This window comes from Thunnus albacares, chromosome 8 (genome assembly GCF_914725855.1).
Source record: "Thunnus albacares chromosome 8, fThuAlb1.1, whole genome shotgun sequence".
In the NCBI taxonomy this organism is placed as follows: domain Eukaryota; kingdom Metazoa; phylum Chordata; class Actinopteri; order Scombriformes; family Scombridae; genus Thunnus; species Thunnus albacares.
This window is the reverse complement of record NC_058113.1, coordinates 26,941,417-26,964,903: the sequence shown is the minus strand read 5'-3', so window position 1 is coordinate 26,964,903 and position 23,487 is coordinate 26,941,417. Positions and strand designations below refer to the sequence as shown.

Genomic DNA, 23,487 nt, shown 5'->3' with positions numbered 1-23,487 from the left:
ATTAGTGGTTTTAAACCAGGGTTCAGGGATTTACAGGAGGTTTAAATGTCTGGCAAAACAGGTATTAGCTTAATTTCATCCTGTTTCCTCCAGTCTCTAGCAGCTTCCTTAATAAGGTAAGGCATAACAACATTTCAAGTAAACTGCAGCTCTTGCTTTGCTAGAGGAATATCTGATAATACCAGTCTGAAGGTTTTCACAGCTATACAAGAGTGTAGTTTTAGAGAGGAAAGAGAAGAAGGGGGGGAAGTCTCTGCAGGCCTCATTGTCTTCAAAAGGCACCTGCACAAAGATAAGAATATCTGTGTAATGAGCTTTTGTTCATGCCTGATTCTGCAACACAACCTCCATCTACTGAGAGTCTGTGTTTTAAAGCATGTACACTTACTATAGTTTCAAGTTTAGGATCTCTGTGACCACATCTTCATCACAGCCATCTGGTCTGGTGTTATAGTCAAAAACACCTTAGTTTTTTATAGATCTGCTAACAATTAACATTAACCTGCCCTGTTTAGCATTTATAAAAGGTATAAAAAGACATAATCAATTGTTTATAACACTCAATAAGATAGTTTAAAACAGATTTATATACATTTTAAGTGTGTATGTATTTGTCAACAATTCTAACTTCCTAACTCCTTTAACTATGATGAAGCATCTGTATCTGAGTGGCTCATGACAGATTGAAAGCACAATGTAACATAGCTGTCCTCATATTTGATGTTTTATGTATAACTACACATGTCCAAATCCTTACAGTGTGTTATAAAGCATTTATTAAGTGTGTATACACATTTACATATAATTCACGGGCAGATTCTGTCTATAAATGTATTCAAAACTCATGAAGACATGTTAAAATTACATTCTTGATCTTGGAAATAGTAATTTGACAAAAAACGGGTTTTCTTCCAGCGATATCTCATGTAAAATAAAGTGTTACCATACAAAAATAGTAAATATAATGTGTCTCCCCAGTTTTTATATTCTCAATTTTTTGTCAAATCTAGTAATGACTGAGATCATGACAAGTCTGAGTCAGAAAAACTAAATGTTGGCTATACTTTGATGTTATTTTCAGTGTTGTATGCTTTGACAAAGACCAACTGAGGTTAAAGAGCTCAATATATTATCAGTGGAGTGCAAGTTCTTTCTCTGTTTCATTAACTTTCTTTTTGTGTGAAGCACCTACCTAGAATTTTTAACATGCATCGAGTTCAATTGAATTCATTTCAACCTTATTGATATTCATCTTTACACAAGTGAAAAGAAAATGAGTCACATTGCAAACAACAGTAAAACAGAGTTAAAAAGAGAACATGCATGACAAATTACCGCATTGCAGTTTTTAATCACTGCACTTCAAGGACATGGATGCAACCAGAGCATTACAGTATCAATAGAGGAAGCTTCTTGAACACAGAATTTAAATCTTGCAGCTGCCCCTTAGCTGCTGTCTGCTCTGACACCTCCCCTCACTCTCCTCATTTAGGCTGGAGTTTCCAGATGGGCTCGGCCTACCAGTTCCACAGCTGGCGTGTCTTTGTGTTGGTGTGTGCCTTCCCCTCTGTGGCAGCCATCTCTGCCCTCACCACCATGCCTGAGAGCCCCCGCTTCTACCTGGAGGTCAGCCTCGTCAGCCCTCACCACACTCAGACCTTGTGGAAATATTATTTTAATACATTTTTGACTTTTTGAATGCATAAATAGCCACGAAAACGGAAAGCATCAGTGCACTTGCAAAGTGGAAGATGCTTTGCTGCAGACAAAGTGCTGCTTACACACTTTTCCAGAATATTTTGAATAAATAAATAAATATGTGCATATAAATATATCCTGGGGCAGGCTAAATAGCTCCATTTGCAAGGTAAAATACATAAAAAATTGCTGAAGTTTTTTTTTTTTCTTTTACAATGCATTTTGAATACTTTCACACTAAAACTAGACAGGAAAGGTAGAGGGATAAAACACTGCTCAATGTTTTTTAAATGATTAAAATTTTTAAATGTTTTCGAAATGTTTAATACATGAAGGAATCAGTTTCAGTCTGTGCAGGTGATTTGTAGTCCAATACAATGTATGATCAGTTACAATCCACATCAAGTGAGCAAATGTTACTTTTTTCTGCAGTATCTCTGTTTGTTTGCTACATAGCCACATTTAACCATAATTGCTGGTGTATACAAACGTAAACTCTTACTTCTGTAATCATTTCCTCACTTGTTCCAGCTGTTTTTCACTTTTATGGTTTAACTTCTTGATGTTTCAAGACCCCTGTTGTCACAGACACTCCCTTTGGTCCTCACTGACATCAGGAAGCATCAGTGAATTGTTTAAGTAAATGAAATGTTTGCAGAGTTACAGAGAACACTGGACATAGACATGGAGAAATTGCAAATTGATAATATGAAAGGATTTTGCTCATTTTTGAACATTTCCATGCAGATTGCTGCATCATGTTTTTAATTTCATCTTTGGACTTTGAATGAATGAAGTGGAGTTTTGATTGAAATGTAATTGGGTTGAATATCTAGTTCAAGTTCATTTCAGTTGTCTCTCTTTTTGTGACCAAATTGTTACTGGTTGTTTTTTTCTCTTCAGACAGTAAAGTGGTTAGACATGAGAATATTACATTTGCTTGTGGTTACATAAGATTAGAAAAATAATATAGATGGAAGAAAATAACAATAATAATAACAATTACAAACACAAACATAGACATACAAGTACAGACATATACGTGTATATATCAATATGTATACACACATTGTATATAATGCTGGCACTCTGACAACGAAAGTTATTTAAAGTAAGACTTTAATCCCCCTTCCTTACTCTCCCTTTTTAATTGTCATTCTAACTATATCCATAAGAATACAAATATGGCAGAGTGAGATATCGTTCATAAAATAAAAATTACGCGAAAATATTAAACAGACAAATCTGGCAGATCTGTGCAGAAGAAGTGAATGAGTAACAGTCTCTGCTTCCTCAACTACTCTGGCTGACATGGCCTTAAGCCTCAAGCACTTACACCACATATTGTATGCTCCAGTGAAACTATATACATGTAAGGAAGGAAATTGCTGGAAAAAAAAACAGAGTCTGAGGTTTTCGCATCTTGATTAGCCTTTAACATCAGCTTGATAAAATGAAAAAAAATCAAATTGACAGAATTTCAACAGATTAACATTTTAGGAGTTAATTTATCCAAATGTGTGTCAAAGTGTTTTGTCGTATTGTCACATCCAGTCGCACTTGTCTTAAATCCCAACAAGGGGAAGGCGGAAGTCACCAGTCAGTGCACTTTCTCACATCAAGCTGTTGATTAATAATTGAATCAAAACATCACTCAGTTTTACCCCAAACTTGTTAACCAGGAAAACAGAGGCCTTCAGAAACTACAGCAAACCACAGAGAGACATTAAAATACTGAACATGACTTTAGACTTCATCACATGCTGGTATCCTTTCAGCCTCCATGCTGTGTTTTTACATCATATTTCAATAACATAGTGAGTGCTGACTAATATGTAATTGGGAAACGTAATGACACTGTTTTTCCTCTCCAGAATGGGAAACACGATGAGGCGTGGATGATTCTGAAGCAGGTCCATGACACCAACATGAGGGCCAAGGGTTACCCAGAGAGGGTCTTTTCTGTAAGTCTCACTCAAGAATGCCTGTTTATGTCTCAACACTATGTAGGAAATACCATCATCATAGCGGGTGTGTGTGTGTGTGTGCGTCTGCAGACTTATCACAGAGCAGCAGATTTTGAGCTCTGTGCTGCATAAATTTGCATATTAAGAAGTTAAAACAGATTTTCTTGAAACTGCTATAATCTCTTAATGCTTCAAGCAACAGAGTTGATATTAATACTTAAATACGCTGACATAAAATTATTTTATAACCTCTTCTTACTACATTAATGAGTGAAATTAATTAGCATTACTGGCCATGTTGAATATATCATAGAGTTAATGGTGAGACATTAGGAGCAGATCAGGTGCTTCTCATTATATCATTGTTAATGGGATGAAGCCTGTTTATTGTCTCAGGAGTTGTGTGCCTTTATGGGAGAGCTTATTTCCTATCTGTTGTAAAAAAAAAATGTAGTGTGTTGAGTCATGAATCAATTTTTAATGATATGGAAGGAATATTAATTCTACTTAGAATAAGTAATATTACAAAAAAATGGTTTGCATATTAAGCAATGAATGAAAACAACTCAATCAATACATTTGTGTGGTAACCTTTTAGGTCCTTTAATTTTATACTAATTTCCCAGAAATTTTTTGAGCAATTTACAGGTATTTAATGATTGCTTTTTATGACATTTGACATAAAGGGTGGTGCAATTTGGTACAAATTTTAAGTAAAAACAGAAAAAGTGGTTTAGCTAGTAAGTGCTGATTCATCAAATTTGGGTTCATACATAGTTGTTATTTTTGTCGTTGTTTTTTCTATAATTTGTACCAAATTGCACCAACCTCTCTGTAAAATGTCCTAAAAATTAACTCTTAAATACCTGCAAATTGCGTGGAAAATTTCAAGGAAATTAGTATAAAATTAAGGGACCTGTAAAATAAAGTGTCAGCATTTGTGTTTTGTATGCCTGATATCACATAAATATTAAAAAAATCCTTGCTTTATATAAATAAATATTAAGAAACCCTTTCTAATAAATATTCTGCAAAGCACTTTGAAGAAAAAAACACAATTAACAATCATTAAACACAGCAATTAAATCTAAATATTGAATGATTGTGCTTGTTGTTTCCAGGTGACGACCATCAAAACAGTGAAGCAGATGGATGAACTGGTGAACATGGGAGACAACGCTGCCTGGCATCAGAAATGGAGGCAGAAGCTCACTTCACTTTTCCATCAGGTAACAAACCCTGCAGTTTATTTTTTATTCCACTAATTCTTATTGACTCTAAGAGTAGCTGTTCAAATGAAACAGAGGAACAAGGCAGCACACTGAGGGCAGATCAGGACTAATAAGCAATCTGTGGTTGATAGCAAAGCTGCATGCTTGTGTAAAATTGTTATTTTTTCAGAATTACACCCAACTCATTTGTTTCAGTTGATAAAAACTGTGCTCTTCAACTTAATAAATGGGAATATAATTAAGAGCTCGCCAAAAATAAACAAGCATTTTGTGACATTATAGCACTGGGGTGTAACTACCCTCAAAATATTGTGTACACCATCACAAATTGATATCATAATGAGGGAAATCTGTGTTTTATTATAACCAATATTAAATAATATGCAATATACTGTATAACAGCAGACAACCAAGAGATGTATATCTTTTTAAGGAAAACACAAATGCCAGTCAGAGCTCAGATTAAATTTTGCAATGTTCTGCTCAGCTCTTTGTCTGTGTATTCAGGTACAAGACAAGAGATTTGTCCCTCAGTTTGTGTGCTTCTGCAGCTGTCTTAGTTTGTTTACCCCATGCCTGGAAAGGGATTCTGGGACATGATGTTTATTTCTTGCAGCCGATGGAAAAAAGGCCAGTGTTTGTTTGCTTTATTTCTGATTCTACAATACATATTTATTATTTTCCGTCCGTGTTTCCCCTTTGTCTTTGTGTGAATGTGTGTTCCTTCAGGTGTGGACTAATTTCCAGGCTGTTTTCTCTCCCGAGTACCGCCGCACCACCTACATGATGATGGCTGTATGGTTCTCAATGTCCTTCAGGTAAGATAAGGTTGAAGAACAGTGCACTACTGCAGGTTTTTCTCTGTCATACTTACACAATTCCACTTACTCAGGCAATCAGTCAGTGAAAGCAATTTATTTGCTGCAACCAAAAAGAGCTTGCTAGTGATAATCACAGCAGCATACTGCAACAGTCAGCTAGCAGTGGGCGATCTGAATGCAGAGGAAATGCTCATATGTTCTACATAATCTCCTGCCCAAATGACAAGGCTCAGAATAAAATAAGTAAACAACAGAAATCCAAGGAGTGTTGAATTAAGGGCAACTGGACTTGGTTGCAGTAAGTCCAGTAGATAACCATGACATGGATGACTGAGAATCTTCACAGACATAAACAACAGAAAAGCAGAAGCACAAAAGATGAAGATAAAAGCTTTATGAAATTCACATCCTTTCCTTAACTAAAAGTAGTAATACCACATTTTAGATATACAAGTTAAGTCTTACATAAGTAAAAGTACTTAAGTATTATCAGCAAAACACTTAACATATCAAAAGTAGAAGTACTTGATGAAGCTACCACCAGCAGCTAGTTAGCTTAACTAAGCACAAAGACTGGAAACAGCTGGAAACAGCAAGTCTGGCTCTGCCCAGCGGGTACAAAATCTGCCTAGCAGCATCTCTAAAGTTCACTAATTGACACAATATGTCTTCGTTTCTTCTACTATTACTACTAATTATTGACTGCAAGCAATAACTTAGTGGAGCGTCAGCTGGTTGCCTAGCAGGCATTCTGAGCCAAGAAATAGTGCAGCACTTAACACCCTGTAAAATGATAAAATGTCGCTTTTACACTTTGGTTTTTGTACAGATTAATCAAATGTGATATAACGTGTTCATTAGTAAGGGTTAGAGTAGATTTTATTGACATTAGACAAAAGGCAGGCTAGCTGTTTCCCCATTTCCAGTCTTTGTGCTAAACTAAGCTAACCGCCTGCTTGATGTAGCCTTAAGTTAAGTTATCATAGTTAGCGTATGAGAGTTGTATCGTATGACAGCGAATAGCTGCCACACCAAAAAAAGATAAATGGATCAGTATCACGTTATAACAAAATATTTTCACATCATTACAACATACAAACTTATCACGTTATAACAAGAAACTTTTCTTGTTATAACAATATACTAATATACATTACAATGTGATACGTTTGATGTTATACATGAAACTTATATGTTATAACATGACATGTTTCACGTTATAACAACATAAGTTGGTCTCAGGCGGAGGTGGAGTCCATGTGGTGTACTCCGGTTTTGAACTGGCACTCGGACTTATGCAATGAAACTACAGGACGGCTTGATCCTGCACTTTCTCCATCTACTTACGCACAAAATGGTCTGCTGTTCAGTGCTGGTGTGTGGTGTGTGTTAGATAGAGGTGTAGCTCTATCTACGGTTAAAACATGCTGCGGCCATTTCATCCTGTCATGAAGGCTATGGAGAGAGGTCTGTCTTTGTGCACCCCCTGGTTAAGCGCTTCTTAATAGAAATCAGAAGACAGCAACCTACGCGCTCTTTGGCGCGTGTGTTAGTGCTTGTGGACTCTGGTGGCTCCTCCACTGTCAGCTGAATAATAATGCCCTTCCAGCTGATCAATGAGAAATGAAGCTATCTCCAGAGGGTCGGACTCATTCGTCCTTCTGTACAGCATGCACCATGCATTTTAAAATCCTTCTTAGTGTACGCATACTTATCACAATATCATCCACTGTGCTCAATAACAGCAGAATCTTGCTATGTGTCACCCAAGTATGAAGTAGAACTTAAAACAATTCATGTAAATGAGCCATATTCTTCAATTTATCTGCTCTCCGCACACTGTTTCCTCATTCAAACGTGAGTCTCATGTTGTAACAATATAAGTTACCATGTTATAACATTTCACATTGTAAGGCTTATATAAGATTTGCACCATAGTGGACAGACAAAAGATGTTGCAAATACAGTATATCTGTCTTTGGAATATTCATGTACACAGCAACACTGCTCATGTGCCACTTCATTCATCTTTTCTGAGTAAACTGTTAGATTTGTCTTTTTCTCTCTTCCTCCTCCTCCTCCTCCTCTTCCTCCTCCAGCTACTACGGCCTGACAGTGTGGTTCCCCGACATGATCAAGTACCTGCAGAAACAGGAGTACTCCTCACGCACTAAGGTTTTCGTCAAGGAGAAAGTAGAACATGTCACCTTTAACTTCACCTTGGAAAACCAAGTCCACCGCCAGGGAGAATACTTCAACGACAAGTGAGTTAGCTGTATTCGCTCATCTTAAATTTGTTTGATCCTTTTGTTCCAAGAATATGTCAACTGTTTTTAATATTTTCCATATCCCCAATACTTGTTGGATCAATTTGTTTTTTTAAGTGTTAATACTTTGAGGTGGACGACAACAAACCAGATGAAAAGCAAATATTTTGCTCTGAATATTTCTTTGATTTGAAAAGACAGTAGACATGTTTATGTTTACAAAGCCTATCTTTGATGAATCATTTGACCTTTTTTCTTTTACCTGAACTCTGCATTTGATTTGAATTGTTAAAATTCAAACAACAATATGGTAATAAACATCCTAACAGGCAGGAAAGACATGTCTCTCTATCTCTTTGCATTTTCCTTTTCTATTCATTGCCTATTTGCTTCCGTTCCTTAATTCCCTCATCCTTCTTGTCTAATTGCTTCCAGGTTTATGAACCTGAAAATGAGGTCTATGGTGTTTGAGGACTCGTTGTTTGAGGAGTGTTACTTCGAGGACATCACCTCCAGCAACACCTTCTTCAAGAACTGCACCTTCATCGCCACCCTCTTCTACAACACAGGTAGGAAACTCACACGCACAAACACAGTTAAAGTCCCCCTCCAGTCAAAAAATGTGTTTTTCTTCTTGTTCCTACAGTTGAATTTTTGAGCTTCTCTGTGTAGAATGATGTATGTGCAGAGTTTGACACTGGAAGGCTGTTTTCACATTAATCTGCTGAAAGTGGGAAGTTTCTTTGTGCTCATTGAAAATCTGGTTTCAAGGGGTGGGCCTACGAGCATGATTTGTGACATCACATCTGGTTTGGAAGCCAATCCTGGTCCAATATTCAATTTACACAAGTGTGATGACGAAACTTGAAGTGGACTGAGAAAACTGAGAATGGACTTTACAGTGAAGTAGGAGATATCTTGTGTCCAGCAGTTTAACTTCTGAAATTAAATATATTTGTATATTTATAGATTCTGGAATTTTTAATCAGGGAGAAGGAGGAGATGTAATTTTAAGGATTTTAACAAGATAATTGTACTTTTTTTGGTGGAAAAAAACACATCAGGCACAAATAATTATTCCAAGTAGAGTATTTCATGTACATCTTAAAACATGTCTGGAGGGGATCTTTAAGTAGTGTTAAATAGAAAGGTGGGAGCCAGTGAACACCATTAGGCAACAAATTACAACTAACATTGTTACAACACAGCTCAACAAGGGACAAACAAGGGGATAACACACATGAGTTGGAACTGGGAAATGTTTATTTTTATGGCAAGTAGATTGCACCTCTATAGCGCTTTTCTACCTAATTGGACAAAGCAATTTACAATTTTGCCTTTCATTCACCCATTCACACACACACTCACACACACACTCACACAAACACTCTCACACCAACGGTGGTGGAGCTGCCATGCAGTCCTGGCTTTCGGGAGCAACTTGGGGTTCAGTGTCTTGCTCAAGGACATTTTGACTCCTGCAGGGAGAGGTCATGAAGTAAGGGAATGCTGTCCACAGAGGATCATCAGAAAAGACTGAGTTTATGTATTTTGCTCTTAAGATAAACAATTTTCCAGACTTGGCATCACTTGAAATTTTAGTAATACCTAAAAAATAGTGAATAAAATCTATTGTAAAAAATAAAATGTGTTGTAATGTATTGCTGTGTTTAGGTGCCTCAGGTGATCCCATCTTTCTTTCTCTCTGTCCTTTTTCTCTCTATGCTATTAATAGAGCTTTCACAGATCTCTTTATAAATAACTTCCTTTTATAAGCAGCTGTTGGCACATTTTCACTCCTCTGTGTTTGCTGTCCACAAATGCAATTTTATTAAGAAAATATGTGAGTTCAGTGGTGTCTATTGAATTTCCATCTATTACACCTTCTAGTAAGCATATTATTGCCAGTCCTTTAAAATCTATTAGAATCCAATACAATATCATTGGTGATCTTTTTGTATCATATAATGTTCAGCTTTAGTGCACAGTGTGTCCTCCAACATTTCTTTCCTTTTACTTACACGTAAAACAGCAGCAAAATTTGTTCTAACTGTTTGTCAAAATGGCTCAATTACTTTCTTTTTTCCCCTCCACTGAGTGACTGGCACCACACCAAATGCAGCATTGCAGAGCTGCAATGTCTCCTAGCAACCCAGACTGAATCATCTTTTTCCCCCTCTTTAAAATTGCAGCACTGTCTCTCATCTCAAACTACACAATTGATTTTTCCCCACTGCAATGACACAAAAGATGTATCTTTGTACATTTTAGAAAAAGGACAGTATCCACTATACATTCAGCAGCTGTGTCCATACAGCCAAAGCTTCCTTTCGCTTTGTTAGTTGTTTGCAGTCTTTACACCTTGTAACTGCTATCAGTGCCGGCCAGGAGTTCCTCATTAGCATGTGAATTAAATTGTTTGTTTATTAGGACTTAATCTCTCTTTGAGCTCCCTGTTCAGAACTTTAGGCTGCTTGATAGTTGCCATGGTGCACCTTATTATCACAATGCAGCATGATGGGAATAAACCACATGACGAATGCAGTTGGGCTGCACAGGTGTGACATCATGTTAGTCTGTACTGTATGTACTGATCCAGAGGTAATAAAGGGCTGTTCTTCACAGTTTATCAAATTATAGTGTTATTACTGCAAGATGTAAGTAAGTGGGAAGATGGTATTCATATTCACCTTTACTGCAATAGCGTGACTCTTGGCAGATTATATTGAGCCTCAGATAAAATAAAATAATTAAAATAATAAAATACCTGCAGAGCTGTATGAAATCGATATTGAAGATGCAAAGAAGCTCAAATGATCACTTGGTCACTTCTCTGCCAACCAAAAGTGAGAATTTATTAATGTATTAGTGTCAATTCAGTCAACTAGTGCCAATTGTATTTATAAAGCATGAAACCACCAAAAAATCCACTAACACAAGAATCCTTTTGCATGAAACAAATGGATGAAACCTCAGGAGGAGCAATAGACAAGGGGGGATACAATAGCTACCATGTACAGAGTATACATAAGTATAGTTGTAGAATTAATTAAAGAGCTTCAGGCAAAGTTTAAATAGCCTATATATTTAAATATTTATGGATAAAAAATGGTATCTTAAAAAGCAGTGAGTATATTTTCCAAAGAAAGCTGGATTTACTACAATATAAATACAGTACTTTAGTTGTCAGTACATTTTGAGGCTGTACTTTGCAATGTTGCTGGACTGCACTTTTATTGAAAGGTGTTTCTAATATTTTCTCAACCTAATTTACATACAATATGTGGAGGAGCCTCAAAACATACTACACCTATCATCAACATTTAAATGTGTAAAAATTTTGGATTTGGTAACTATGGTATCAAATGACAGTATAGAAGAGTTTTGGCTCTTTTGGTCATTCAGTGTAGTTGTTAGGTTTATATAGCATTTATTATGATGGACAAAAAGCTAAATTTTGATCTTTTCAGACCACAAAACCTTCTTTTTTCACAACTTCCTTACAGCAAACTAGAGTCTAGATGTCATGTGAGTCTCTTTCAACAGCTGTGAAGCTGCTACTGAAGTTGAAGCAACAGTTGCTGTATACACAGTGTCTCCCATCTCAGCCTGAAACCTCGTAGCTCCTCCAGAGTTGTTGTAGGCCTCTAGTGGCTGCTTTCTCCACTGCCCATCTGGCACAGACAGATTTACAGCTGTGCCAATATACTGTCCTTTTTTTTAATAGACCCCACTGCATTCTGAAGGATATTCAGTACACTTTCCCCTGAGTGGTACTTTGCAATAAACATTTTCACTGATTTGTTCGGTATGTTCCTTTGTCCTGATTATGTTCTTTGTGGCAGGAATTTGACTAACCAGCTGTGTTTAGCCAAAAATCACTTGTCACACCTTGATCACTCACACATGTGATTTCCATTTAATACATGACACAACCTCCGTAAACACTTTTATGCAAACATTATGATTTAGACACGTGGTTGCAAAAAATAAGAACGCTGAGAAGGGCCGTGCTTGCAGTTATTTTTTAATGCTGTCATGTCGAGATCACGAGCTTTGTTATCTCCAGTCATTTATATGAAGAGTTGAAATCCTGTGCGTAAAGGTTGCCACTCCCTTGCTTAAAGTTTATTTCTCGAAATGGTCTCTGTCTCAGCGGGAGATGAAGACTATCCGGACGATGCAAGCAGCGTTAATATACAGTATGTCCGTATTTGCCTGACCTTGAAATGCGCTTTGCTCATCCTTTTGGTGTTTTCGTTTCTAGCAACGAAGAATGTATAGTGTCAGCGCGACTGAATATGTTTCAAAGGTATGCGCATTTATCACATATGCAACTTGACTTACAACACACCCCTCTTATCTTATCATGCAAAAACATTCTACATAGGCACACAGTATTAAAGATGTCGTACATTACATATTGTATTCAGTGCAGCTTAAATGTGAAACAGGAAATTCAATTCAAGCTCCTGGCGGACGCTGTCCATGGTGCTGATATATCTGTATGGACTACTGTAACATATAGAGGTGTCTTGTAATCCTATGAGGGACATAAAAAGTAGAACTAAAAAACTATAACAACAGAATTCATAAAATCACACATGAGTGGAGTGGATTTTGAACACAACGCTGCACACTTTTTTCGTATTCTCAGCTACTTTGTCACACAGCGTGACTGGAAACGGTAGGCTTTAAGTTCCCTTTATTTACACGACGAGTCGAAGAAGCCTAGTGCATTGCATCAACAAGTAGCATCTAGGCATTTTCCACTAGGTGTTTTTTTTTCTCAATGATTGTAACACTCCTGACGTCACACACACATGCCGTCATTTCGATTTAAAACTCTATGACGCAACAGCCCTTTGATGTTTGCAGATGGAAGCGTTACAGCGTTCCAGTTCATTACAGACTGCAGTCTAAGTTTGTGAAAACATACATTTGCTCATTTTTCACATTTGTATTGAGTAGTATAAATCTTTACAACCATACTTGGATAAGAGTAAGAGGAAATACTGTCAACATGTCAATCTCGATAGTAAGTAGTTGGATCGCCAAAGCTGCTGGTCACCTCTTAATATCTGGTCTGGGGCTTAACTGCCCCACTTCATCCAGGACTAACCTCGCACAACCTGTGCCCCATGGATCACTTCTAGAGGAGTGTGTACCACAAGCCAAGACAGACTTTCAGGTCCGAAGCTACAGTAAACTCAGGTTGTTGTACCAGGAGGCTAGCAACGTTTCTATAGGCTTAGACTGTCTGAGTAATGAAGCTAAGCAAAGGAAAAAAGAGCATGACCGCACCTATTCTGTGGTTCACCGGAGTGATTCTGGCAGAAATATGCTTGCACTTCCTCCTCTCTCCTTCTACCTGCTTCACTTTATCTGCCCTGTGAATGAGGGAGACAGGGATGATACCACAACACTTGAACCAGAGACGCCACAACCTGCTAGCAGATGGTCAGCAGGAATTGCAGCAGTTGTTTCCACAGCCCAAGCAAGCATTGCAGCAGTTAATTCCATGACCAGAGCTGCTGTGGTGTACCTGGACCGTGCAGGAATTTTAACTCTCATCACCAGGACCAGAGATGGAGTGGCAATGCTTTTTGCCATTTCTCGAGCAAGAATTGCAGCTGAAACCAGAGCAAGAATTGCAATTGCTTTCCCTAGGGCCCAAGCAGGCATTGCAGCTGTCATTTCCACGGCCCGAGCAGGAATTGTAACTTTTTTCACTATGGCCCAAGCAAGACTTGTGTCCTTTTTGTCCATGGCCCAAGCGAGAATTGCAGCTGAGGCCAGAGCAAGAATTGCAGCTGTTATTCCCAGGGCCCGAGCAGGAATTGTAACTTTTTTCACCATGGCCCAAGCAAGACTTGTGTCTTTTTTGTCCATGGCCCGAGCAAGAATTGCAGCTGAGGCCAGAGCAAGAATTGCAGCTGTTATTCCGAGGGCCCGAGCAGGAATTGTAATGTTTTTCACCATGGCCCAAGCAAGAATTGTGTCCTTTTTGTCCATGGCCCGAGCAAGAATTGCAGCTGAGGCCAGAGCAAGAATTGCAGCTGTTATTCCCAGGGCCCGAGCAGGAATTGTAACTTTTTTCACCATGGCCCAAGCAAGAATTGTGTCCTTTTTGTCCATGGCCCAAGTAAGAATTGCAGCTGTTATTCCCAGGGCCCGAGCAGGAATTGTAATGTTTTTCACCATGGCCCAAGCAAGAATTGTGTCCTTTTTGTCCATGGCCCGAGCAAGAATTGCAGCTGAGGCCAGAGCAAGAATTGCAGCTGTTATTCCCAGGGCCCGAGCAGGAATTGTAACTTTTTTCACCATGGCCCAAGCAAGAATTGTGTCCTTTTTGTCCATGCCTGGAGCAGGAATTGTAATTTTTTTCAACATGGCCATAGCAAGAATGGTAACTGATTTTTCCATAGCCAGAGCAAGAATGGCATCTGTTTTGTCAACAGCCAGAGCAAGAATTGCAGATGGTTTTTCCATGACCAGAGAAGGAAATGCAGATGTTCTTTCCACGGACGGAGCAAGTATTTCAACTTTCTTTCCCGAGCCCAGGGAAGAAATGGAAGGTTTTTTTCCCAGTGACTATGAAATAGAGCCAGAGGAAGAGGATCTGTTGGTAATTCTGGGTCGTTGGGTCATTTCAGCTCCTTATACACTCTTTAGATATGTTAGAGCTGCTTATTCCAGGCCCCGTAGAAGAATTGCCCCTGCTTTTTCCAGGGCCCGAGCAAGAGTCACAGCTTTTTTGGCCTGGGCACGAGAAAGCTTTATGCGATGATCTCTTGGAAGAAACTGCAACTATTTTTCCACCAATTGAATAAGAGGAGTAGTGTGAATGAAAATATTGAGAACTGGTTAACTTGTAAATGCAGAAACTCTGGGAGATATAGACGTCTTAAGCAAAGACAAACTTGATCGATCAAGGAGACAACAGTTACATATCGAAGTGCCGGTGTTGACACAATGAAATGTCACATCAAGTCTGAAGGAAAAGAGTTGAACCACACTCAGTTATTCAGGCAGGGTCCAGGCAACCTTGTCCCTAGTTACAACATTACTATAAAATTGTTTACTTTGGCACTGCCTCTATGGCAACAATCATAAAACCAGGTCGGCTTTACAGGGAAGAAGACAGCTGTCTGTCCCTCACCGTCTGCTTGTCTAAGGTGCATTTCATACATGGCACATGAATGGAAATTCCTTCACAAGTAGTACTCCAGTTTCCTCCCACTCTATAAATTACACTATACTTAAAAAAAAATAAAAATAAAAATTATAATCTGAAAACCTAAAAATTCATGATTTTTAACTCTGCTAATATTTTTGAATAAATATTTTTAAATAATGGAATTGTCGCACTCACAAACTTTCAAATGCACCAGCTCAGGTTGCAGATTATGTTTGATGTGAAGTAGTTTTTCTCTCCATTTGTCATTAGAAAGGGTAGCATTGCTGTCACTTATTGTGAGTATAAAAAGGGAAATATCATATGTGTTATGTTGTCATGGCAGAAATGATAATACGTAAGTGTCTCCCCACTTGTCCCCTTTCATTTACCCTTATCCACCCTGCTTCGCTGCTTTAATAACATTAAGCTGCTGGTAAAGGACCAGTGTGTTGGATTTAGTGGCATTTAGTGATGAGGTAGCAGATTGCAAACAACTGAATACCCTTCCCCTCACCCTCCCCTTCCAAGTATGTAGGAAAACCTACAGTGGCTGTGAAAAACACAAAAGGCCCTCTCTAGAGCCAGTGTTTGTTTTATCCATTCTGGGCTACTGTAGAAACATGATGATGCAACATGTCGGCCCCCGTCGAAGAGGACCCGCTCCCTATGTAGATATAAACGGCTCACTCTAAGGTAATGAAAACACAATGATTCTTATTTTCAGGTGATTATACACTAATTAAAACATAATTATGATTATTATATTCCATTTCTGCTAAGTCTGTTCAGCTAGATGCTACAAAATTCTACACACTGGTCCTTTAATAAAATGTAACACTGTCTGGAGGTGTTTCAGATTTAAAGCATTACCAAGAAAGGATTATGTCCCCTGAATTGTTGGTAGGCATTTTTTGTATAAAACCTGATTTTCTGAAATAACTAATCAGATGTGGCAGTTGTCGGATAAATGTAGTGGAGTAAAAGGTACAATATTCTCCCTCTGAAATGAATAACAAAAGGACTTCACTTATATAGCGCCTTTCTAGCATTCCGACCACTCAGAGTGCTTTACACTGAATGTCAGCATTCACCCATTCACACACACATTCATACACAGATGGCACTGATGGCCACCATGCAAGGTGCCAATCTGCTCATCAGGAGGGGGATCTAATGCATTCACACACACTCACACTCACTCACTTTGGGGTTCAGTATCTTGCCCAAGGACACTTCGACGTGCTGACTGGAGGAGCCAGGAATCAAACCCCCAATCTTCCGATTAGTGGACAACCCGCTCTACTTCCTGAGCCACAGCCGCCCCCTATAAAGTCTCACCAAATGGAAAAACTCCACAGGAATGCATGGTGGAGTTTACTAATGTCATGTTTCAGGATTTATGGGTATTTAAATTCAAGTTTTTCAGTTACCACTCATTACCTGAGCTACAAGCATCCAAAATAATAACAGCAGATTCATCATCACCGAAAAAACTTTGTAGATAGTGGTGGCATTGACTTGTGGAACATCGGATGTGAGTGCACATTTAAACACAGGATCCAAAAGGCCATTCCAACGATGTATAAATTGCAATCAAAAAGAACAGTTGCATAGATGATGGATGGTGGATGATTTTTTTATACAAAGGAAATATTACACTGAAAATATTACAAATGAAAACACTGGCAGTAAACAGAACTGAATAAATAAAGTAGAGTAGATTCTCATTCTAACTTACATCATTAATGCATCCACAATCTTGGTTATCCTCTGCATCACTACACATAAGAATCTAATATAATGCAATACAAAACATTCAAACAAATCCGTGGAATATTAACAAACAGAATAAAATTTTAAGGGTGAAAAGTCTGTATTTAAACTCACATTCTTTATTTCTTTGTTCATTCACACAACAATGGTTTGGAGGGAAAGGGACTAATTGACTTAGAAGGTGGAGTTTTATAACTTCTTGAGGTGTCTAATCTGGAATGGCAGTCCATGCATTGAGTTAGGTGGTTTGAGGTAAAACTAGGCCTGGAGACTTGTGATTTAACAATCACTATCAGCATCCTTTCTTACCATCCTATCATCACGTTTACTAGTCAACCCCTTTTCCTCTGTTTTAACCTTGCTTCCTTTCTGCCTCCTCTCTCACCACCCTTTGTACCCCCTCCCTCCACCCCCCTCCTTTCTCTCCAGATCTCTTCAAGTATAGGCTGGTGAACTGCAAGCTTATCAACAGCACTTTCCTGCACAACAAAGAGGGCTGCCTGCTCAGTGACGTCAGTGATGAGAATAATGCCTACATGGTCTACTTTGTCAGTTTCCTGGGCACCTTGGCTGTGTTGCCAGGCAACATTGTTTCTGCGCTGCTCATGGACAAGATTGGACGGCTGAGGATGCTAGGTAATATGCTCTGGGCAGCAAGGAGACATGCATATTAATCAGCACCATGTGTATTGAAAGAAAATAAGAATAAGAGTTAAGTTTGTACATCAGCTTCATTAATGGGCTAGATTTTTCACATTTTATTTCTAAATAAAGACAGCATGGCAAAACTGTGTGCTAAAAGATAGTGAGAAACAGTTTGTTCTAACTTACAAGCCATGGGCTGGTTGTTCAAGAGACTTTGCTCATGTGCTGCAGTGCAGCCTCTCAGTTTTCTGCCAGTAGAAGACAGAACTTGTACCACCCAACTCTGTGGGATTGCTGAAAACCTGCTGAAAAAGGAAAGGCATACTATGTTACCACTGCACTAATAAAGTTTTAAAAAAAGCAGAATAGGTCCGTGACTCCCTCTGTGACCTTATATTTAGAAGTTTGATGTTTTCCAGCTAATGATATGAGTCTCCACTGATGTCCTTCTTATATCCAAGGACATATAGCCTACATGTTAATACATTTTCTGCAGGTATGAATAAGAGTTCTCTATCTGCGGTAGCCCTGTGGTGGACTCTGAGTGGAGTGTTTCTCAGTCTACATGATGGGATAGACTCAAGCCATGCATGTGGTCTAAACTTACTTTTTGAGTCGAAAACTCTGAATTTCATGGAATTTATTGAAGTCAGTCTGCAGAATAAGTTTGATAAATTTCAGATCTGCTGATGAGGATTAAGGTTACGTAAAATGAAACTCTATTGAGTCTGCATTGTTTAGTTTTGTCTGTAGAATATTTAATGAGTTGGACAGAGAGAGCACTGAAGGTGTTAAAAAGTAAAAAAAAAAACAAACAAACAAACAAACAAACAAAAAAACATTACTGATTAATATTCAGTGAAATTATGCAGGATTTCCTTCCTTTCTTCATATGTAACTCTGTCCAATATCTCTCCTTTTTTTCCCCCTTGTCTTATCTCCAGCGGGTTCCAGTGTGATTTCTTGCATCAGCTGTTTCTTCCTGTCCTTTGGCAACAGCGAGTCAGCCATGATTGCTCTGCTCTGCCTGTTCGGGGGAATCAGCATCGCCTCCTGGAATGCCCTGGATGTGCTGACCGTTGAGCTCTACCCATCTGACAAGAGGTAGGCAAATCAGGCATGCTCTGAAATCTGCTTGACACAGTGAAGGCAGGGTCAGTGGTAGTGAATGATGTGTTAAAATTAGCCTATGTCATAAATGTTGCCCCATCATGATTGGTTGGCTTACTTGGATGGATGACATTGTGGAGGGAAATCATTGGTAGTGCTTATGATGTACAGCATTTAGCTGCCTTGTTGCCATCTAATGGCTTTAGCAGGATGTGCTCTTCCCTGGATGGCAGTGTATGTAAACCCTACTTGGTTTATTCATTGAAATGGAGCCTACCATAAAATAAAATATCACTATTTGTGAGGAATATAATTCAAAATTTTCACCCAAGCAACAACATGTATCATTCATGTTGCCCTCCTGTATTCAGGAGAAACGCTTGAGACTTTTGAATTAAGAGGATGTAGCTCCACCTTGTGGTTGTATGTATTTACTCTATGATACAGTATTTAACCATAGACTGTGTATAAGGGTTATACTGTATTTATATAGAGTCTATGGTGTAAACATAGAGAAAGTTTTTACCAGACTTTCTCAGTAAGGTTGCACCTGATGTACAAAGTAAAAGATGAATGTATTCTTGTTACTATAATACTCAATTTCTTTTCTCATTTGTTTGTTTTATTCCTTCCTAAAGCATGATCAAGCAATAGACAAGGAACTGACTCTGTGCTCTTTATCTGTCCCCTCTCTTTTCTCAGAACTACAGCATTTGGCTTCCTCAACGCCCTCTGTAAATTAGCAGCGGTGTTAGGCATAAGTATTTTCACCTCCTTCGTTGGTATCACCAAGGCTGTGCCCATCCTCTTTGCCTCGGGAGCGTTGGCGGCAGGCAGTTTTTTGGCCCTCAAACTACCAGAAACGCGGGGCCAGGTGCTGCAATAATGTGGCGCCAACAACTTTCCAGGGGGGCAGAAGAGTTTTCGCCACACTGTGAACGAACAGCTCAAGAGCCCTCCAAATTCTACCCTCTAACCCCTTCCCTACAATAACAGAATCAAGTTTTGTGCACATAACACAATGCAGAAGAGCCACACAGATCTGCTGAGCTGTAAATATTTGGTATTGGTGATTATCTGATAGGTATCCCTCCATGCTATAAAGATTAGTGGAGCTGTGATGAACCATGAATAAACCTCTGGCTGATTTGGACAAATTATTGATGATTGCTCAGAATTGGTTTCAGTGAAAATGTGAGGCAAACATAATTTTAAAATGTTCAGTGAGAGTGAGAAACTTGATTTCCCTGGAATATAATAGTACATTTAGATTCGGTACCCCCCAATATTTGTACATACACCTGGGGTTGGAGGTCAGGGGATGGGGGCTCTTGATGGTGAGCCATGCAAATAGACTCATAGAAATGACCACTAGCCATTGTTGCAGAGTTCTCTGTAGTCACCTCCATTCTTCTGAGCAAATTCAACTCACCTCTCAAGTCTTGAGTAGCTACTTTGCCATTGTTGGACATAGATCAAAAATGCAACATTTTATGCCTTGATTTAAAGCATTTTTGACTTTGCGGGGTAAAACCAAGAAACGACTCTCTTGGCTTTCTCTTTAACAAAGACCTGTCCTCATTATGTATCTCCTGAGGTCTTGTGTTGATGTACAGACTAACTGCCATTTTATAGATTATAGAACATTCCAGGTTTGTTTTTGTTATTGTTAGAATGTGACAAGGCGATCAATCAAGCCCCTTTTCCCTTTAAAAACATTGTTTCTGATCACCTCCAAGCAGTCATGAGACCATTCAAATCAGTAAATGGATACGTTTCCTATGCCAAGTGAATATTTTGTGCTGTCATGATTGCCATTTCATCACAACGATTAAGCTATTTGTTAAAATGTACATTAAAAGCACAACCATTTACTAGTGTGAATGTCCCTAACATTTTCTTGACTTGATGAAAATGTTTAGAAGCTCACACTCAATCATCATTTTTCAATCATACTGTACATCCCTTTGTAAGAAATGCCTTTTTAGTACCTCTCCTCCCAGACTTACAGTATGTTTGTCTCTTATAATTGTGTTTTGGAGGGTGTTATGCATGTCAAAAAGTATGTATGTAAATTTATGAAAACTGAGAGTATAACATGTAAACAGCATTTTGGACATGTTGCATTTCCTTATCAGTTAGTCTGGCTTAAGTTGTCGTAATATTTGGACTTTTCCTACCCACAAAAGGCAGCACAATGCATTTATTCTGCTGTTGCTAACAGCAACTGAATCTTACCACACTCTTCTTAGAGCACACTCCACAGGATGGGTTCAAAAGGGAAATATTCCTTTATTAACTTAAATAATACTATTACATGTGGAAGAAAAACAGGTAATCAAAAGGATAAAAAAAATGTTACACAAAAAAGGCTACACTTTTAGTTTTGATGTTTTAGTGCAGGCGCAAATTGTGTTAAGTGTGTAAGAGATGACAGATAAACTATAATCTAATTGTGTGAACTGAATGTTTATATAAATGTGAGTGTGCTTCTTAGTGCAATATTGAACCTCTGTGCAATATTGAATTTCTGTTTTTTTCTTTTTTTTTTCCATCTTTTACCATTTCACATTTGGCAAATTCTGTTTTGATTTGTTAATGGATGTGGGGTAGCTGTCTCATAATGTTAACCTGGTTTTTTGCTCTGGGTTTAAGAAAGTCCAGAAAATTAGAGCACAACAACTGTAGAGTAGTTATTCAAATTGTTGGAAAATACTGCACCCAAAATAAAATAGTGGGTTGCAACAGAGTTGTTCTATTTCGTATTTTCCTCATTTGAGATGTGTTTGTCCTTGGAGCACATAACATGTTGAACAATGAGGATTAATTACAGTTGAAAAGGATTATTCTGCTAGTGAGGGCATGCATTTGAAATGCACCGGGACCTTGTGTTAACTTGTGCTTTATTATACAAATGTAGCTAGATATAACATGAGATTCACCGTAGAGAACTCACTGCCAAGGGCTGATTGTCATATGTCCGACACCGATAACAGCACAGAGTGTTGGTGAACGCATCGCCACATTCCCCTGATCTAGAAAAACAAGAGTGATATGTTCACAATTGCATGATTAAAGAAAAACAATCATTAACAAACCAGATTTAAAAAAAAAAGTTTTTGTCCAAACTGCCATTTTGTAGGATAGCAGCCATACGTAGACTCAAGACAGTTGAATAAATAGACAACCCATTGCACTAAATGTACACAGTTGTACATGCACAATTGTGAAATGCCTTGAGTTCTTCAAGACATATCCTGATGCAGCCTTGCTAGAGATTTAATGAAGAACAAGGTCAGCGTTTAGCAAGAGCACAATGACCAGAACCTACCAAATGACAAGATTGTGAATATGAGTGCAGTTGTGAACATAGTGGCTTCGAGCTTTACCACAGCCCTCTACCAGGAAAATGACCTGCCCCTTACATTTCACCCCTTCCATCTCACACTAATCTGATTCCAAATTTGACATCTGACCTATAATCCATGAGTGTGCCATGAGTACCACCCTTCATTAATTATTGCCAAATATTTTGTATGGCCTGAGTTTACACATTACACCATCAAATCTCTGTTATAGATATGAATATATGTAAATAAAGATAATTATAATGTAACTAATAAGATAGCTCTTCAAACCTTTTGACCCTTAGAAATATACTATTGAAGTCAGGTTTTCAGCCATTGGTCATGTGATATTTAGCAGTTGGGAAACAAGAACAAATGGACTTAATATGTGATGATGAAAACTTTTCATAACTCACCCATGAGCTGGATGTCAAGGGTCCAGGTGCCCTTGTTTTAAAACTGCAAGTAATAATGGCTTCAGAAGCCAAATTGGCCATCGAGTCAGAAAGCAAAATTCCCTCTTAAAAGCACATTGATAGATTATAAATGCACATTAACTGTACAAATATAAAAGCTAAGCAGCATATAAAAGTCAGCAGTCCTATTCTCTGTATGTTGTCCTGTATCACCAATGAAATGAACAACGATGTCAAGATAACTGTTGTATTTGTTCAACATGGAATGCTGTTAAAAAGCTAACCTGTCTCAGTGACTCAGTTCAGGCTCCGTTCAAGTCAAGATTGTCTCTCATAGATACATATCTAAGCTTATGTTACAGGGTTTTTTTGTATAATTATTGTTGCCTGAGCAACAGTCAATCGTGAGTGCAAAAAGTTAACAAAGCAATAAGTGTTTGGGTATTTGTCTCTATTCTCTCCTTTGAAGCTATTGGGAATTGGAGCACATTACTATAAGCTGGCCTTGTCCACTAAAATGCTGAGTGTTGGCTTGATGACACAGGACTTAACAGCTAACATTCGTGTGTACTCTCTAAAACAACCCTAGGCCTTGAGGCTTTTGTCAATAAGATTGCATTGCCATTAATTAAATGTAACAAAGAATTTATCACCTTTGTCATTGTACTGTGCTGTAGAAACTGTAGTTGATTGTTTGTAAGTATAGAAACTGTTTGTGGAATCATAAATATAAAAACAAAAGTTATAAAAAAAGAAGTGTAAATGGACAATGCTGTATGTTGTCTTTGATTTTGTGTATTTTGTAAATGAGAATGAAATATAAGTAAATACATCAATGTTAAATACCGGTTATGAATCATAGTTAGCCTAAATGTGACAACATCAGTTCTGTTTAAAGGTGTGTGAGATTTTTTTCTTATATTTTCTCATTGTTGATTTTTGATCGGGTCTGCACTTTGTTGTGCACCTGACCCTTTAGAATCACAATGGATAACAAAGAACCATGAAGAATAAAAGTTATGAAAAGAGAA

General features: G+C 38.1%; 1 protein-coding gene across 1 annotated transcript in view; it reads left to right on the top strand.

The window, feature by feature from the left end:
• sv2a (synaptic vesicle glycoprotein 2A) overlaps positions 1-23,487 on the top strand; it is a 59,337-nt gene extending 35,850 nt beyond the window's left edge. The window contains exons 5-13 of the mRNA XM_044359978.1: positions 1,493-1,626; positions 3,573-3,662; positions 4,787-4,894; positions 5,627-5,715; positions 7,818-7,982; positions 8,421-8,554; positions 17,368-17,574; positions 18,528-18,687; positions 19,396-23,487. Of these exons, the coding sequence (XP_044215913.1) occupies positions 1,493-1,626; positions 3,573-3,662; positions 4,787-4,894; positions 5,627-5,715; positions 7,818-7,982; positions 8,421-8,554; positions 17,368-17,574; positions 18,528-18,687; positions 19,396-19,579 (1,271 nt within the window). The 3' untranslated portion in view covers positions 19,580-23,487. The remainder of the gene's footprint in view (positions 1-1,492; positions 1,627-3,572; positions 3,663-4,786; positions 4,895-5,626; positions 5,716-7,817; positions 7,983-8,420; positions 8,555-17,367; positions 17,575-18,527; positions 18,688-19,395) is intronic.